This window comes from Colias eurytheme, chromosome 8 (assembly GCF_061535395.1).
Source record: "Colias eurytheme isolate Ceu_HAF_F1 chromosome 8, ilColEury1 Martin Lab GWU primary, whole genome shotgun sequence".
In the NCBI taxonomy this organism is placed as follows: domain Eukaryota; kingdom Metazoa; phylum Arthropoda; class Insecta; order Lepidoptera; family Pieridae; genus Colias; species Colias eurytheme.
The window spans coordinates 7769513-7788793 of NC_142987.1; the positions used below are offsets into that span (position 1 = coordinate 7769513).

Sequence of the window (19281 nt, forward strand, 5' to 3'; positions counted from 1 at the left end):
TTCATCAAATAATATGAAAATATATATTATTATTACATATTATTCTCCCAAAAAGTGGGTACTTGGTCTCTTTTAAGACTTACCCATTCTTTTCGTAAACAAAGCTTTGTTAGTGGAATCTTAAACAACTAAATAACAATACAGTTACATAAAATTCTTATCTGTCTTAAAATTATTGTCGTATTGGATTACGTAAAATTGTACAACTCTATACCTCAAGTTAAAATCAGGAAAAGATAAGAGACTCACGTTTACGTAAACCAATTCCTCATTGTAATAAGTAACCTTATCTTTTAAATCAATTTCACAAAGCTTATTAAATTTTATTCTTCAAATAATTTACCAAAAACAATACACAACAGCGTTTTCTGCGGACGAAAAAGAAAATCGCACTAAACAAACCAAGCAATTTAGGTTGTCAAATATTTGAATTTAACTATGGTGTGTAAAAAAAGGGTTCTATCAGGAATCTGGGTCAACCTATTCTTATTGTTGTTCTTGTTTGTTTCAATTTTCTCCTGTCATGCTTGCTGAGAAAAAGTTTTTGATGCTATATCAATAATAGAGAAAATATCACCATTTTCATTCGTTTATTTTTATATTTTAGATTAAAATTTAAAACGCATAACTTTTCAACATATCTATTATATATTAAAATAATTGTAATTGATTAAAACACCTTTTCAATCAGTACTTGTCTAATAATTTTTTAAAGCGAAATAATTTTGGATTCTATTTTCAATTGCTTGGTTGAAAACGTATGTGTTCTCTCCTGAGGAGCATCACCACACAAAGTTTTCAAAAACATTGCAGATCAACTGCTTACAGCTACTCCTCAACGTGTAGATCCAAGATGTTGCTAAGCGAATGTGTTCACCATGATTTCGTGGAGTCATACTACACTTATATCCAAAGACAGAGTGTCTAGAACGTTCTCGAAATACGGCGGGAACATGGGCGCAAACATGGTTTAAATCTATTCACATAAAATATAATAGAAGGCAAGTATTAAAAAGCCGGTCTGCGGCTCCCAGGAGTTCCATAAATTCAGTTAGTGTTTGTTAGCATAAAACGGTAACGCCTGATCGTTTTGTTGGAGCCGAGCCAAAAAGCTTGTCGATTTGTAGTACATTGATATTGATACGTACGGAAGCATCATGTTTTAGGCCGTTTCCAGTCTTGATTACTTTATTATTTTTATGTTGATTTTATTATAGCGGCTCTCAATATAAAAAGTGCTTTTTCATTTAAAACTTTCTAAAAAAAATGGCTATTTGAAAAATGCAACACTAAAATATAATGTATGAGCAATGAGAGGATTACGAAAATACGATACGATTAGGAAAACAAGAATTATTAATAGTTTTTAATGAATATTTTAAAATTTATTGCATTTAAGCGATACGTTGTTAATGTTTACAAAGGCAAAGAAATCGTAAAGTCTTATACGAAATAATAAAGTCGACCAAATACACTTTTCTACTTCCTTTTATCCATAACATATCATGCATTAAATTAAGACATTCGAAAGTAATTTATAGCTTTGGCCGCATGAGGATATGGGTTGACATGGGATATAGAGACCTTCATATTTCAAACGTCAAAACGACTGGATGATTTTAATAGCATCCTCACAAATTCTTTACAGTTATCTTTGACGAATGAATGTGTTATTGATTTGTTAGGACTTCTTGTTCTATAAACAAATTACAGGCATAAGTCCTAATACATTTTGACATCATATCTATACTAATATTATAAAGCTGAAGAGTTTGTTTGTTTGAACGCGCTAATCTCAGGAACTACTGGTCCGATTTGAAAAATTATTTCGGTGTTAGATAGCCCATTCATCGAGGAAGGCTATAGGCTATATTATGTATATATCATCACGCTAAGCCCAACAGGAGGGGAGCCACGCGGGTGAAACCGCGGGGCGCAGCTACTCAACAATAATAATTTATCGTTTAACTTAGTTGTTAGAAATGGTATCTATTACTTAAGTGCGAATGGGCACTTAATGTTCGTAAAATGTTCTTAAATGTGTTTCTAGAATTTTAAAAGAAAACTTTACTTAACAAACATATTTCCATAAAATAATCCACCTTTATATTGTTTCTAACTACGACTAAAGGCAATTTCAGATGTCGGTAAATTTTACTTTAAAGTGGCTCTCTCGTGAATACCTCACCTTAGAAATAACGTTGCTGTTATCAAAATGTATAAAAAGAAATTGCTTCTAATTCTAGGTATATTTTCCTTTTAATGGGTAATGGAAAGATCTTATAGGTAGTTATTATTAACAATTAACAAAATATAAATAGTTATACACAAGAGTAAAAACAATACAGTGCAGACGTTCTTTGGACTTATCAAACTTTTGGCTTTAAACGTCTTTCCACATTAATTAAATAAATGACAATTTTCCAAGTTATATGGATATTTCTTGTAAAATAACAGTGGATACAACGGACGGTAGGCAGAAGTTAGAAACGAGGCTAAATTTAATAAACAGAAGTATCCCTTTGTTTTTGCGAATATTTGCCATTTAATAATAACGAAGATTTTACAATATATTTAAATCAACCAATTGTATTCTGAATTTGTTGCGTATAAATATGAGGATTTTATTTCAGACATTTCTGTATACAAACATAATTCGTATATGTGAAAATCCATAATCATCTTTTTTTCATGCGTGGATAAGTATGTGTTGTATTAACTATTAAGTATTCACAGATTACTTTTGTAATACAACTCGACGTGGATCTGTATTTGATATTTAAATTATATCAGAAAAGAGTTTGAAAGCTTTTTGATTTTTCTGCAATAATAGCCATTTCCGATCCTTTCATCGCTTTTCGAGTCGTCCAACTCAAAGTTGCCTTATTTATTTATATTTAAATATACAATTCCATATCTTTTATAGTGGCTATTTCTATGTCAACCCGACTATTTATATGTAAACGCTTTAAAGCGCAAATCTTTCTGAAGGCAAGCTTTACATGACTCATCCTTTCGTTTATTTATTACTGTATCCACACATGCGCAGTATCAATGTGTTCAAGCATTTAGATAACGTATCGGAAAAACCGCTCAGGCTCATTATTATTTATGATTTGTTTTTAATAAGAGGCAGGAGTAATGGATGTTTTAACATTTAGCTTCACTATGTAGTTATAGTATATCGCCTTATATATATTTGTATTGGAAAGCATTTTGCAGAATTACGTCTGGACTGCGTGTCGGCAAAATGTTTATCAGTTAAATAACACCTATCAAAACATTTATTCTATCTTACTACAAAAATCTTAGCGCTGTTTATTGCTCTTTTATCGATTGAAACATGTGAAACATTTACAATAGAAACATGTTAGAAAGTTTTTATACATTCCTAAAAGGTTATAGGAACAGGAAAGTTGAATTTTTGGAAAGAAAATTATAATTTCATAAATGCGACTTGAAATCTTGCGATGTGTAGTTACTCTCAACGGTCTTATGTTTGTAAATGTACATTGTACAGCTGTTAAAGCGATCTCTTAAATAGTGACTATGTGCTATAAATTCTTCATCTGCCAAAGGTTAACCGCTTCGGTACATCACTAGCATTTTGTTTTATGGTAATACTTTGGCAGCTTGCCGGACGTTACTGAACTCCGAGGTACATCAAAGAGGATGTGTGCGAAAGATTTGAGGTATGAAACGATATGTTAAGGTGATTTAGTTCGTGAGATTTATGGTAAGTTTTAGTCGACTGTCACGACTGCGAACGCTTTTGAGGAGGTGCTGCCGTTAAGGCATTGGAGTTATGGTGACAGTTCCTCCGTGTTTTGAAACATGTTCGAAACAGTAATAATCACTAATATGATATAGTTCCTCAGCATGACCCGCCTGCTTATGGTAGTCCAGTTATTTATGTTGTGAACCATTCTGAAATACATACGAAAATAATGTGTCAATAATTTCATGCAGAGTTTTCTTTGCAATTATTCGACTTTCGAGTACTTTCTTTTCATTTGATTCATATTATTTGCCATGTGCCTGGAGAGTTCATAATCATCGCATCACATATCCTATTACAAACTTTCGCACTTCATATTTTATTTATAAACAAATAAGAGTAATGTACCAATTTGCACAACATTTATGAAATATATCTGTATAAAGATATAAATACATATTACTGGCTATAAAATTTTATAAAGTGCGTTTTATTTATCCTCAGGACTGAGGACACAAACTAACTTAATAATGTAAACATCTAATACCATAAAAGTGTCTGTGCAGATAATCCTATAGTATGTACCTCGTTAATATGAACGACATTTTCGTGTCATATCGGCATCGTATCGGACACGTGGCATATTCTTAATCTTATAATGCACAGTATTCTTAAGATGTCGTGGCAATGTCGGATTACTTAAAGCCGAAGGTATATGTATACACATATATACTACAAAAGGTTATTATTATAAAAAAGGTTAAAATTAACCAATTTTCAAAATACTATAAATGGTAGTTTGTTTTATCTTTTTACACATTAGAGCAGGCTCCAAGGAGATGTTCGTTTGCAAAAATCGCGGACCTAAATCTGACTTCTGATATATATTGTATAGATCCCAGACATCCTATAGACAGATGTTGCCAACCAGTTTTGTGGTCCCCCTGCCCGCACCCCGGTAATTAAATATGGCATACAAAGAAAAAAATAAAAATTTCCAAAACATGCCGTGTGGGGTATCAAATGAAAGAGCTTATTGAGTAGATCACGAATATATAGCATACTATATACATTTCTTACACTTTCTCTAAGATTTTTTAGAAAATTTACGAAAATGGTCCATTTTTGAGTTAACTTTAAACCACTATAGATTGAAAACTCATGAATATATTTTTTAAATTATTATTTTAAATAATTAACAATAGTCCATTGTTTATGATTCAATAGTTCGTAATATAATATAAGTGAGCTATGTGGTGGATTTGATGAAAATAACTATATACTATATGAACTTGAAAATATACTCGCCATCTTTGAATGCTCCCCCCACTCCCCCATGCAACTATTTCACTGTACGAAATATTGAATCGTAAACAATGGACTATTGTTAATTACTTAAAATAATAATTTAAAAAATATATTCATGAGTTTTCAATCTATAGTGGTTTAAAGTTAACTCAAAAATGGACCATTTTCGTAAATTTTCTAAAAAATCTTAGAGAAAGTGTAAGAAATGTATATAGTATGCTATATATTCGTGATCTACTCAATAAGCTCTTTCATTTGATACCCCACACGGCATGTTTTGGAAATTTTTATTTTTTTCTTTGTATGCCATATTTAATTACCGGGGTGCGGGCAGGGGGACCACAAAACTGGTTGGCAACATCTGTCTATAGGATGTCTGGGATCTATACAATATATATCAGAAGTCAGATTTAGGTCCGCGATTTTTGCAAACGAAACTCCACTGAGAGTCCGGTCTACATATTTTATTGCAAGTACGTTTATTGTGCGAGAATTAACATTGGATCAAATGTTGAAAAGATATTGAATCCAAGTGATGAATTCTAGGGAGGCAGTTGAACCAGCTAGCTAAGACTATAAAACGACACAAAAATGAAAAATCTATTGTATTTTAAGGTAAATTTAACTTAGTTTAAATGAAGATACAATGTAATGTCTCGGTAATAATGATTGCTTATACGTCACAAGGCATTTGTTACACGATCACGAACTTGTCAAAATGTTTCCCACTTCGGTAGCGACGGGCTCCGTAACTTTAAGCGTTCTTGACATCCTAACTGAAACATTTAAGTACAGAACATGTGAATAATTTAAACAAGAAAATTTTGACATGTATATTCCAGTAAGCAAATGCTTCTATAGTTAAGTGGTTAAACCGCCGTTTTTTTATATTTTTAAATAGCTCTATGGGACTAACATAATTCAATTTTAAACTCATAGAAAGAACTGAAAGTATTGCATATAATGATAAGAGATCCAGATTCCGGTGTGCAAGCAAAGTTGCAAAAATAACTCTTAGAAATATTACTGATAGGTACTCTATTCTCTGAGAAAATGTTTTTTTTTTCAGCGCTGGTAAGCAGGACTTTACGATCCGCAGTCGAGTATTCTAACCATTAGACCAAGAAAACAGTTTTGAATTATGTACTAATATTGTAATACCTCAAGTTTTGTTATAAAATACAAAAAGTTTCTAATATTTTACAAAGCGATTAAACTTCTGGTATGCTAAGATTATTTTGTAAATTATTTTCTTTTTTCAGTACGAAGTTCATAAAAAGTTGAATACTTTGAAAACATCTCAGATAAAACTTATTTAATTACAGAATCCTCTTTCGTACAACATTCTTTTCATTGACGGTGAATACGTACAATCTAATTTTTCTGAATGAAACCTAGAATATTTTTACATAATTTCATTATCAGATTGTGATATACATATATACATATACATATATATATATAACTAGCGCATAGGTTCTTTAGAATTAGAATTATTTATATATTTAAATAAATAGATAAATTACTAAAACTATGTACCCTAAGAAATTTCTCTAAATTAAGATATTTTTAACAAAATTAAATTTTAAGGTAAGAAAGCTGTAGAGCGACAGCGTGAGCGAGAGTTTAATTTAATAAATAAAATACCCGGTACAAAGGTACCGGGTATTAGTATTGAGCACAAAACCGCTATAACTATTAAAAACTAAGATGGACATGTATGTAGTAGCGTGGCACTGTAACTGTGACTTTAAAATTTAAATTACTATACACAGCAATTAGATACTGTAAAATTATCTTTGGACAAAGGAGAAAAAAAAATTAACGTTATTAAATACTCAAAATGCAAATTTTCAAAGAAAATGCATGGTATTTTCAAAATAGTTACCCGTGCAATTTGTTTACCTCCAGGACCTGCGAATACTTGCTACGCCGAGAGTTGAATTCCTAATTCAATATGTGTTATCCGTGCCAACGATGATATTTTAGAGAATCCAAGGAATTTATGTGGCTGTATTATATCTCCGCATTGTTTACATTTGACTGTTGCATGCTGTCGCATACCATTGCCGAATACATTATATTAATGTCTGGTATGTTTCATGGATGTTATTTAATGTATTCCTCTATCACTTATATCATGCCATAAATAAAATTAGTGCTGGTTTTACTTTTTAATGTTTTCTTACCGAGGTGGGAAGAACTTTGTTTAAGACCTATTTATACTTGAGTCAGTATTAAAGAGCTGGAAAAAATAAAAAATAACAAAAACTATCAATAAACAGGCTTCCTACGAAATAGGCTGAGGATGTCCCATGGGGCCATATCCTACATTAATATAGTAAAACAGAGACCTAACTGTCCTATTCCTTTTTCTCTCCTTTCATAATATTATAACTCAATTAATTATCAATTATGTTAAGTTATCAGAATCAAGATACATTATTTTTTTGTACATGCATACATGGGTTGAGGTGTCAGAATTAGATGATTTGGGATATAAACCAGTATATTATGTCAGTTCAACGCTATTCGAGCGAGATGTTTAAGTAAATAATAATCATAAAAAACATGAACACTCTACCAGTATATCAGCATTCGTTTAAGTAATAATAATTAATATTTCCTTAATATTTTATTGCTGATAACTCATACTTACATAATTCGAAACGCCCAATTAGCATAATGTTCAATGTACGTCGTGTGCATAATGCTCGCATATAAATCTCATTCGATAGCTGGTGGTCCGTTATTACTCGTAACAATCCTTCTGTTATTTACTCAAATGTCAGTTACGTCTGCTACAGAGAACTGTCTCTCTCTGTGGTTAATATATGGACGTATTTGATCATAACTTTGCTGATATTTGCTTTTAATAAAGATCAAAAAATGTAGAGTCTATATTGGACACACCATTTTTATTAAACATTTTATGGTTAGAATATGGATTTAGAATCCATTAGATAAAATTTGATGGTTCTCTAATTTAGAACTTTGGTCATAAAGTTTCAACACAATTGGTCTTCCAATAAGGTTATTGCCTAAGGTTTTATATCATTGTTTTGTGAAGATTGTAGCATAGCACTAAGCTCAGTGGGCGGGCATAACCTTATCTTAAACAGAATTCTGTTCTGACCTTTCTATTCAGGCTTATTAAATGGAACAATAATGCACTAAATAATTATAATTAAATAAACATAACCATTAAACTACGTAAAACATATTTCATAATTAGAATTGGTGCTAATATTGCCCATTAATAAATAATGCGTTGTATACCGTATAGCTGTTAAACAGAATTTAATTTATCGCAAAGTATAGCCTCCAGGTATTTGGCCTGTAATGAGTTTCAACATAAATATAACGCAAAAGCAAAACCTAGAGCTTTTATCTAAGCTAGAGCTTCAAACCGGACCTAGGTCGTTAAAAATGTAGGAATCATTCCAGATTTGAACGTCACCTTGTACCGCTACAGGCGTGCCCTGGGAGGAGTTCATACTATCGCATGAATCCCGTGAGAAAAATACGCCTAAGTCATAAGCTTTATATCTTTAATTTTTTCTTCCAAAATGCGTGCGATAATTTTATTTGATCATTATTGTTCTTGCTTCTGATTATCTGTGTGTGTTGATTCGGTTTTGATGGATTCATCTTCCTGCAGATTTAAAGGAATGGAAGGAACTTAATGCTTAAAAATAAGCATAATGCACAAATATATAACGCAATATATGTCGTAGAGTCGTTTATTTAAAAAATGCTCTATTTTATACAAACACATAAAAAGATTGTTAAAAAAAATACTTATTTCTTTTCGTACTACGTATTAGTACTCAGCTTCTTCTTCCTTTTAACGAGCATAATGACAGAGAAGAAAAAGAACAGGCAATGTTACATCCTATCATAGAAAATCGCCTTAATTTTTTGACTTGGGTCAAAGATTCCTAAGCAGATCAACAATGCACGCAAGGTGAGGCAACGCGCGGAAAGGGCAAATTCGACAGATATAAGACGTGAACATCCCCATTGTCAGTATTCTAAGCCGCAGCTTACAAGCTAATCGACACTATCTAAACGATAAACACTAACATGACGAAACTGGTAAGACGATAATTAAATTATTTAACTTGTGTCGTAGATTTAGTTGGCGGATAACGTAAAGAGGTCTAAACATTAGAGCAAGGGAGGACAATAGAAAAACTTGAAGTTTAGTAACAGGGAAAAATAGGCCTGATTATTTTTATCCCAATACTTTTTTTAGTTGGTATATTCTTAAAAAACTTTTAAGCTTTTCTTTTAATATCGACAACTTTACAAACAATATAATCTTTTCATTTAATGGGTAATTACTGATTATGTTTTTTTTCAGAACATTTTAGTATCATACCAATATTTTCAAAAATATTAATATTGTTCAATATTGTTTTGTTTTATAGCTTTAGGCTTATGGTCAATTTGAATTAGTTAATTATTATTATTGCTATCTCGCCGTTTAGCGTGGCTTGCTTCATATTTTGATTTGAGGGCTGGTTGTCCTGAAACCAGGTTTTATGTTCTGCATAAATGATTCGTGCAAGTATTACTTGGTGTAGCCTAGTATAGTATATTATTATCTGTGCTTTGTACCGCTGATATTCAAAACAATACTATGAACTTGTGACCTCCATAACAATATCCGTTTATCTGCCAAGAAATAATTTGATGCCTACGCACGGTAAAGCTTGAACAATTGTATAATTATACTCTATATGAGCTTTGTTCTCTACAACAATTATAAAACTGTGTAAAAGGTGGATGAATAAAAAAAAATATCAAACATGGATGAAGATTTTGACGCGAACGAGCGGAAAGTAAAACTAACATAAGTTTTTTGATAGCGTAACATTTTATCGATTGTCTGAAGTTATGAATACAATTCAAAATAATTTAAGGTCAAATGTAATAACTACGTGTACGCTAATAAATATGAAAATTGTATCAAAATAATATGCCCAAGTTTCAATGAGAATGACGAAGAAAAGCTCTTTTTTATTATAGTTTGGTGAAAATGAGAAAGGGAGACTCTATTTTTTAGTTGATGCTAAGTTCAAAGCTCTTTTTTATATAGATGAATCTTACGTTATTTTTTACAGGTGTGTTTAATCATGGTGGTAGCTACCACGTCAGCTGCTCGGCTGGACCACCTTCTCCCAGGATACAGCTACAACAGTGGGAGTGGTGGAAACAATGCAGCTCCCTTCCGTTTTGAAAACGTTAATAATGGAGATGGGAGCTATCGGTTCAGGTATAAGCTAATACTAATTGATATCATAGACCACTGTATTTCATTTGCATATTATGGCTACATATGAATCATATCGGAGTGCTTTGTACAAAGTTTTCTTTGTTTGTTTTTGTAATTGCAATTGATTATATGTATATACTTTGATTAAATTAGATATTTAAGACCCTTGAGACTTCCTAACAGAATTTATTTTAATTAAAAAAACTTTAGGATGAAATAAATTACCGCAATATATTCACAAAATATTAAGGGTTATAAAATCAAGCTTAATCCATCCATTTTTATTTAATTTCCAAAACATTTTCGAATGTATTAATCTCTCTCTATTGTAATAACATAAATGAAATATATTCAGTAGTCATTAATTATTCATTGTACACTGGAAATGTTTACTTAATTAATTGGCATGCATTAATTGCAATACCCGATATCGGTAATATATGACTCTTACAATAAATATTCGCTGAATTTATTTATGAATATTAATACTCTTCAAAAAAAAAATAAACTTGTAAAAATATTCATACATTTTTGACGGATGTAGGTAAATATCGAAAGAGTCAAAGCATTTAACCTTATCGAGCGGCGTCAAACAACGAATTGCATTCCGTTCTGGGCTAATAGCAGTCACGATTTCAGTTATGATACACCAACGGGTATATCTGCTCACGAGAGCGGGGCCCCGCGCGCCCCGGGCCCTGAGGGCCCCGCTGTAACTGCTGAGGGCGGCTTCTCCTACACGGCCCCAGATGGCCAACAGATCTCACTGCAGTACACCGCTGATGAAAATGGTTTCCATCCCGTGGGATCCCACCTCCCTACTCCCCCACCGATTCCTGCAGCCATTCAGCGCTCTCTGGAATTCAATAGGCAAAATCCATCGTAAGTGTTTTTTAATTTATAAATGAACAGTCACCTTTGTTATGCCGTTAAGTCAAGAATGACGGAGAGGATATGAATGATTTTTGTTTATTGGATGTGTCCGCTTGGAAAACTGAAAAAAAAACAACGCCTGGTTTTCTCACTCTCTAGTTTTAAATGAAGAGTATCGCTACCTATTACATTTTTACATTTACATTTTTTTCAGATTATAAACGCCTGATGCATAAAAATATCAAATATCCACTAGCAATATTTTGCATGAAACATTATGTAAAAAATAATTCTAATTTAAACCTTAACTTTTATGAATATAATATTCTGACGACTATAATTAAGATAAGGGTGGTGTTAAAATAAGTGTATAATAACTGAAATTAAAAATAATTTTCTTGTCATATCAACGAAAAGCTAATTTTACAAATGTCAAATATAAAACGTATTTTACACACGTATAAACACAGACATAGAATATTTCTTTAAATATTGACCCAATTAAGAAAACATTTGCGTCTAATCCATTTAATTGAGGATGTTCTACGTTAACATGTTGATAATTCAAAATTTATGATATTTGCGTCACTGTTAAATCCTCTTGTAAATGAGAGCGCTTCAACTATTAATTACTGATCATTCACTAATATAAATAAGGATTACGAAATGCTACAAACGAATGCGGCTACGATTAATTCATACCGTTCTCAAGTCTCAACTAAATGTGACAGATGAACTTTGCTTGAGTTATTTTATAGGAGCATCACAGAGATAGCAATAAAATTAAACGTTTAAATCCTCGTGAATATTTTCCCTATCCATTTCTTTAGCAATGTATTGATATCGCTTATTGTATAAAAGTATTGATTGTGAAGATTATGTCAAGGGTTGAAATTAATATATCTGGTAAGCAAAATTTATTACCTAACATTAGAATTTTTGGCAAATTTGTACCTATGTTTTCGGATAAATTTAACAAATCCATACTATAATATTATAAATGCGAAACTGCGAAAGTAACTCTGTCTGTCTGTCTGTTACTCAATTACGCCTTAACTACTGAACCAATTTGCATGAAATTTGGTATAGAGATATTTTGATACCCGAGAAAGGACATAGGCTACTTTTTACCCCGGGAAATAGGATAGATTTTATCCCGGAAATTCCACGGGAACGGGAAATATGCGGGTTTTTCTTTGACTGCGCGGGCGAAGCCGCGGGTGGAAAGCTAGTAAAGATAATATATTTAATCGAAATTTATATGACAGAAAATATGACAGTTAGTTTCGTATATATTTTCCAGCAAAAACAAACAATTTCGAATGTCTTTATTTAGAACATCTCTACGCACAATTTCTTAAACCTTCTTAACTAAACAATTTAATTTACATCTTTGTGTTTGTTTACTCGGCAATGATAATTAAGCTCGTAATTGGGATAACGAATAAACAGGTATTTCTATAGATAAATATATACGGTATTCGAGGTATTCTAAATATCTCAGTTATTGTAAACGTGTTCGTGTGTCCGAGCGGAACGTCAGAAAGTGATTCATATAGGATTAGCTCGTGACCTTTGCAAATGCCAGCCCTTTCTATATTCAAAGCATTGTGTGAAACACTCGGATTGCATCTTTACATAGTGCAATAATATTAAATTTAAAACTCTTATGTTTCAGACACGGTGGCGGCAATTACTACTGAATTTCGCTTGTAAGTGCAACGTACCTCATAAAGCTGGGACTGTGATATCGAGACAATTACATAATTTAAAAACGATTATTTATGCAAGCTATTAATAAAGTCATTCAACTAACTCTTTTGTTTTATTTTACTTAATACCCCCGTTCTGCTATAAAACCCCCGACAGAACTAGGGTTTACTTGAATCCTATTTATGAATTCAGTTCATAATTATACGTAGGTACATTGGCAAAAATTTTATATTTTCCAAAATCCATAGATGATTCAGAAACATCCAGGCTTATTGACTGAGTAACAAACAAAATGCAAATTTTACATATATAATATCTATATATGTATTATATTTTGTAATATGTTATTCGTTCAACATTGCATTACGAACGATTTATTTCGGAATTTAGAGTACGGAATAAGTCATGGCCGAGAACTATTGAACTGATGTTCATTACTCGACTAACAATTTGTCCATTCCAAATACATTGTAATCAATGTGACTTATGTATACCGTACAACTGTAGAACATGCTAGGTCTAAATACACTTCACTCCCTTTGTTTTGGCTCAAGTGAACATGACCTAGATAAAATCGTAAATCCGTGTTACAGTGTGAAGTATTGATTTATCTATCCATACTATCATAATATAGCAACACTCAACAGGTTAAATTATTTGCGTAGTAGTATTAAAAAAAAAATGCGTTGGGTGTAAGTTGACACTGAACCAAAAATTGTATCTAAAAACTGAGTGTCTATCCGACTGTCATAAATGAAAAAAATTGACGGTCAGACATAAGAAAATGGGGAAAAAGGGAGAGATGAAAAATGTATTGCAAATGAAGCATAGTCCGATTTCGTTATTTTTTTGTAAGAAAATAGTTTATACATTGTAGCTACCTTTCTAGATCATCAGGTTGAAGTCTCGTTATTGTGGTAAACATTATGTAGAGCAACAGCTGATCCTATGTTGCGGGAAACTTCGTGTGATTGTTGTTGCTCGTCAGGCGAGAGCTTTTGCAGCATGTGGGCATACGTAAATTTCAACAGCATGATAGGTATCTGAGACATGCATTTCTACTAGCATTGTACTGAGGTAAAGTTTCTAATTTTGTATTTATGAAGGAGGTAATCCTCGAAAGTATTGAAATATATATAGCATATGAAAATTCTTTAACCGACATATTATAGTATCTACCTATATAAAATTAATAATAAATAGTTACCTATAAAATTTTGTGTCGTTCAACAAAAAATCAATCAAATCAAAGCTATGAAATATACTGAATACATTTATATTTGGATCATAGGAAATATTTACTTGAAAATCAAAGCATGAAAAAAAAAATATCAGACCTACTTATAAAAAAAATATACCTAGCATCATATTATTAGATAGATAGATGATGCTTTATAGTATAGAATAATTTATAAAGCATCAATAATCGCAATAAATAAAAGCGTTCATTTAAAAAAGTTTTGAGTTGTTGTGATTAAACATTCCTTTGATCGATAACGAAGAAAATTAACTAAGAATTACTATAATACCAATTTGTACTATCTTAAATATTAACTTTATTCATCTAGTCCTTACAAACAATTACAATGATTAAATTATTTGCTACCAAATACAAATCGAAGTGAGCTTTGCAAACAAAAAACAACAATTTACATTAATAATTGAATCGGAGCTCGACGCGCTTGTAAAGTAAGAATACTGTAATAGAGTTATAGAAAAGTTTCTAATTGCTTGCTTCTTTCTCATTAAACGACAATTCGTACGTTTTTTTATTTAAATAAATCCGTGGTACGATATGATGAAAACAAAAACATTTGCTAATAACATTATCCCAATTTTTGTGAATGTATTCAAATTTCCAATTATGCTTGTTAAAGTGATATGCGTCTGTTACAATATTAAAAAGAAATTGTAATAAATTTTAAAAGAGCAGAAAGGCAGGTTGTTTAAATATTTTTTAAGAAAAACTGTAATTATAAAGTAGTGTTTAATTTTCGTTTTAAAAATTACACAAAGAGTCAAAAAGTGTTTGAAGGTTTGAAGTTGTAAGTGCTTAGAGTAATCTATGGAATTTAATTTGGAAAATTTGTTTGTGCTTAAAATGGTAGAGAAGAGCATATATTTCAAATATTTTATGGTTATACCATAATATACGTTATATACCAGCACATCTTTCATAAAAACATAAGTGAGGTTATGAAATTATTTTTGTTTGTAATATTGTCCTTTCATTGACATCATAAGGAAAAAAATGAACAAAAGGAAACAGCGAAACGACATAACAAGAACAGCAATAATAATAAAGGGTTTAGAAAATAAACAACGAAATCACAATCATTCATTTATTACACATGCTTAGGTATTTACATAGTACCTATGATACATTATATATTTAAATAACTTAGGATTCGGGGAGTTGTGGTATCACAGTCCTAGATGCAAGGTAATTTAAAAGCCATTCAAGAATTATCTATTCATTTTTAAACGCGAAGATAAGTATTTACGAGTAACTTAAATAAGCATAAAATATAGCTAAATATTTATAATGAGGCCGTAAGAACGGTTGGTCCGTAGCTTTATTCTACTAAGAAAATTTTACTGAATCGAAATTGCACGCAAGGGTCGCTCATTAAAACCTAACAACTCAGTGAATTTTCTTAAAAATTAGTATAAGTATAAATTTACTAGCCATTTCAGGTTCGGTACAACTTGCAGAACACACTTATATTTTAAACGAATAACACAAAACAAACACAAACAATGAACACAACAAAAATAATAATTTGGCATACTAAAAAAAAAATACGTTTCTGTGACCATAAAACTTGAAGTAAGAAGAGTAGGATTAGGTAGATAGGATGATTACGATAAGATACCGCAAATCTAAAGCTCATTTCAATTTCCAAAACAACAATAACATTAAAAAGCTACAACACAAATGCCCAAAACACTTGACATTACGATTCAGTGGTCTTTCTTAGTGGAACGCGGGTCCGTGCGAGATCAATAGTGATAACCGCCACCGGCACCGCCCGCACCGGATCCAGAACCAAAACCGCCGGCACCGCCACTACCACCGGCACCAAAACCACCGGAACCGCCACCACCGCCGGCGCCAAAACCGCCGCCGCCGGATCCGAAACCGCCGCCATTGCCCTTGAAACCTCCGCTCCCGCTGCCGGACCCGGAGCCACCATATGCGCCGCTACCGGATCCGCTGCCTGACCCGCCGAAACCGCCGGAACCTCCGTTGCCACCGCCGTTGTATGATCCTTCACTGTAATTTTAATGTTACGTTACTTAACCTTTTCATCGAGGAGAATCGTTGCATTGAATTATCTCTTAATATGATCTTGTTCAATTTAATAGGTGTCGAGCAATGTTTGCCATGAATGAAGTCACGCTCGCGCGAGGAAGGTTACTAAATACTCAATAGAATATCAACTTTTAATTGATAAAGCTCTCTTTACTTTACTCTATGTATAATGTTTATTGTTTACATTGAATTTAAGAATAAAACCTTGGTTATAAGTATTAAAAATAAATGGTATCGTAACGTATTTATTACAAAAAGTTATTTGATATTTGCATAATAGTTGTTTATTGTTCAGTAATTGAGACTAATAATAAAATTCCCATGAATAAGTTACTATGTTAATAAATAAATGAATGGAAACTTCGTCACCAAGAAACTCAGGGATCTTCAAAGTTGTATATAAGGTAGGTAATACATACCTGTTACATAAGATATCAATCACATGTTACTTACGAGGATGGATTGCGTCTGTTGAACTCGATGGATTGCAGGATGGCTTCAGGGATGGGGGGAGGAGTGGGGAGGTGGTCACCTACAGGATGGAAGCCGGTTTCATCAGCAGTGTACGTGAGGGAGATCTGTTGGCCCTCCGGCGTGCGGTAGGAGAAGGCACCCTCTGCAGTGACAGCAGGACCTTCTGGTCCTTGAGCTCGAGGAGCGCCGCTTTCCTGCGCTTGGATACCATTGCCAGTTTCGTAGCTGAAATCATGTGTTAGAGTTATCAATTTATCACTAGATAAAGAAAGATTTTTTGTAACAAAACTCTTTTCTTTTAGGTGTGTTTTGTACGTAAAGTATTAATTCAGAATTTAAGCATAGCTTATTTCATTCAATATCATATCCAATATCCAAAATTGAGGTATTATTTCACACATTTTAAAAACCTTCTCTAATCAAAGCAAGACAACATAAATATATTTTAAATTATTAATGCGCTGTAAACATAACCAAACCAGCATAGAAACAATATCACCAGACATGATGCATTTCAAACGCATTCAATCGTGAGGCAGCAGTCTATTGAAGTGTCGAAGCACATCTTATTAAATAATTGCAAATAAGCCTTGTCATTAGACCTGCAATTGACATTTATGTCACCGGCACTCACATGGCTTGACCAATTTTATGATGAAGCACTAGCTTTTCTATGCTCTAAATAAAGCATTGATCAATTTAGATTATGACTGATATTATGCAATATAAACATGAAACATAGACTCATTTGAGTTGAGAAAATGTAGCGTTATTTATAGAACTTGGTATTGGTTATTTTATTTTATCAGTAGTGTGAGACATGCTTTTGAGTTGTAGAAATAAGAAAATGCCAAGAAAGTAACTCGACATTATCGTAATATTTTACGATTTGCACGGGTTGCTACGTTTCCAGAATTATTTAATCTTTGTGTTCATAATATATCGTAACAATACCTGTAGGTAAGCCATAGTAATTTAACTTAGTATAAGTTTATACAAGTGGTTTTCAACAAGAACGTGTCGCGTAATGGAACAACATTCAATATTTCTTGAAAATGGCTTTATCGAGTGCATAATTATGTGCGAATAAAGATTAATAGTTTGTGCTAGTTTGGTTTACCTGAACCGGTAAGTGCCGTCTCCATTGTTTTCGTTTTCGAACTTCAGTATGGGAATGTTTGCGCCGGAGCCGCTTCCGCTGCCGCCTCCGCCGAAGCCGCTGCCTCCTCCGAAGCCGCTGCCGCTACCGCCCCCGAAGCCGCCGCTGCCGCCCAGACCGCCGAGGCCAGCGTTTCCTCCACCAGAGCCTCCGCCGAAGGGCCCGCCACCGCTACCAGACCCCGGTCCCCCCGACCCGCCGGCGCCGCCAGCTCCACCGCCCCCGAAGCCCGGTCGCGGTGGTAGATATTGAGGTTCAAGCCGACCACATGATGATAATCCTATTATTAATGACAGGAGCAATGCCTGAAACAAATGATTTTGTAAATATTTTACTACAATGGACCAATGGAATGCTTACAATATATCACTACATAGTATAAAACAAAGTCGCTTTCTCTGTCCCTATCTAGTTTATAATAAACTTCAAAGTCAATCTAGTTTTATAATAAACTTCAGTTTTATTTCTATAATTTTATTTCAAAATCATCGTATTTTGACGGTTAATTTTCAAAACAAAAGAAAACGTTGAACGAATAAGATAAATGGAAAACAATAATCGCAGCAGAGTCTATAAATACTGGAAAATTGTGTCCATTTATTATATTTCCAATCGAGCACAACACATTGTGTATTACTGAAAAACTAACGAGGATGTTTCATTAATTTACCAAGTATTTATAAAGATCAAAGGTTAAAGTGAAAGAGGAAATAGTTCAAGAATCTAGACGTTTCTAAGCTAGAGCAACAGCCAACAGTAAATAATAATTAATAAGTTCAGTGTACGTGATCTTTATGATGACACCGCTTTAATATCGTGAGAAGCTATATATTCTATGCAAGTAATAAAGTCACATCTATTCATGGATCACATAAACCAAGTTTTGCATTCTTTGAGTCGTGATATGCCATAATTAAGTTTTATTTAGATTAGACTCTCTAATTCGATAAACGTATCGTTTTTTCTGAAAGAAATTAACTAAAAGTTATTGTAATGTGATGCCATGTAGATTATGATGGATTTTTTCGAAGATCTTTTTTCTAAATAAAACATTGAAAAATATGCATAATTTGAAAATAAGACAAAATTTATTTCAATGAAGATGTCTACATACAAAATTTATTTTTAAACGAATAAAAAATATTTTAAAATCTTATTAAGAAATGTAGAGCATTTTTAGCCTTACCGTATTTGATTGAAGTTTCGAAAGCACAAGCAGACACTAATTAAAAGTTTAATGAGAAACCCTCGTTTGTTTATTTAGGTGAAAACATGCAAGTTTTCTCGAATAAAGCTTTTAAAAAGTTGAAAATTCATTAGAAATAAGAAAGCATGTCTATTTGTTTATGAAGCGCATACGTACCGTTAAAGTATACATATTATCCTATGATATTGTACAAAGCAGGCGCTCTTCGTTCAGCCGTTTGCAGAATACACCA

At 32.6% G+C, this 19281-nt stretch overlaps 2 protein-coding genes across 2 annotated transcripts; one reads left to right on the forward strand and one right to left on the reverse strand.

Annotated features, from left to right (window-relative positions):
• The first annotated feature begins 9066 nt into the window (after window positions 1-9066).
• LOC149906641 (pupal cuticle protein 20-like) lies at window positions 9067-12991 on the forward strand. The gene is made up of 4 exons (XM_090104674.1): window positions 9067-9124; window positions 10156-10307; window positions 10947-11189; window positions 12859-12991. Exons 1-4 carry the CDS (start codon window positions 9113-9115, stop codon window positions 12881-12883), a joined length of 432 nt encoding a protein of 143 aa, XP_089960800.1. The 5' UTR covers window positions 9067-9112; the 3' UTR covers window positions 12884-12991.
• Window positions 12992-15228: 2237 nt separating this feature from the next.
• On the reverse strand, window positions 15229-19281 carry LOC149906642 (pupal cuticle protein 20-like). Its single transcript, XM_090104805.1, has 4 exons — window positions 19206-19281; window positions 17804-18147; window positions 16663-16908; window positions 15229-16170 (listed from the first exon to the last, which is right to left on the reverse strand). The coding sequence occupies exons 1-4, from the start codon at window positions 19218-19220 to the stop codon at window positions 15897-15899; spliced, it is 879 nt and encodes a 292-aa protein (XP_089960931.1). The 5' UTR covers window positions 19221-19281; the 3' UTR covers window positions 15229-15896.

Bases quoted from the DNA above. Each gene is read 5' to 3' on its own strand.
- LOC149906641 (XM_090104674.1), top strand. The intron at 10,308-10,946 runs GTATAAGCTAAT...TCACGATTTCAG, and splicing joins GATGGGAGCTATCGGTTCAG to TTATGATACACCAACGGGTA. The intron at 11,190-12,858 runs GTAAGTGTTTTT...CTTATGTTTCAG, and splicing joins TTCAATAGGCAAAATCCATC to ACACGGTGGCGGCAATTACT.
- LOC149906642 (XM_090104805.1), bottom strand. The intron at 16,909-17,803 runs GTAAACCAAACT...ACATGATTTCAG, and splicing joins GACGGCACTTACCGGTTCAG to CTACGAAACTGGCAATGGTA. The intron at 16,171-16,662 runs GTAAGTAACATG...TTAAAATTACAG, and splicing joins AACAGACGCAATCCATCCTC to TGAAGGATCATACAACGGCG.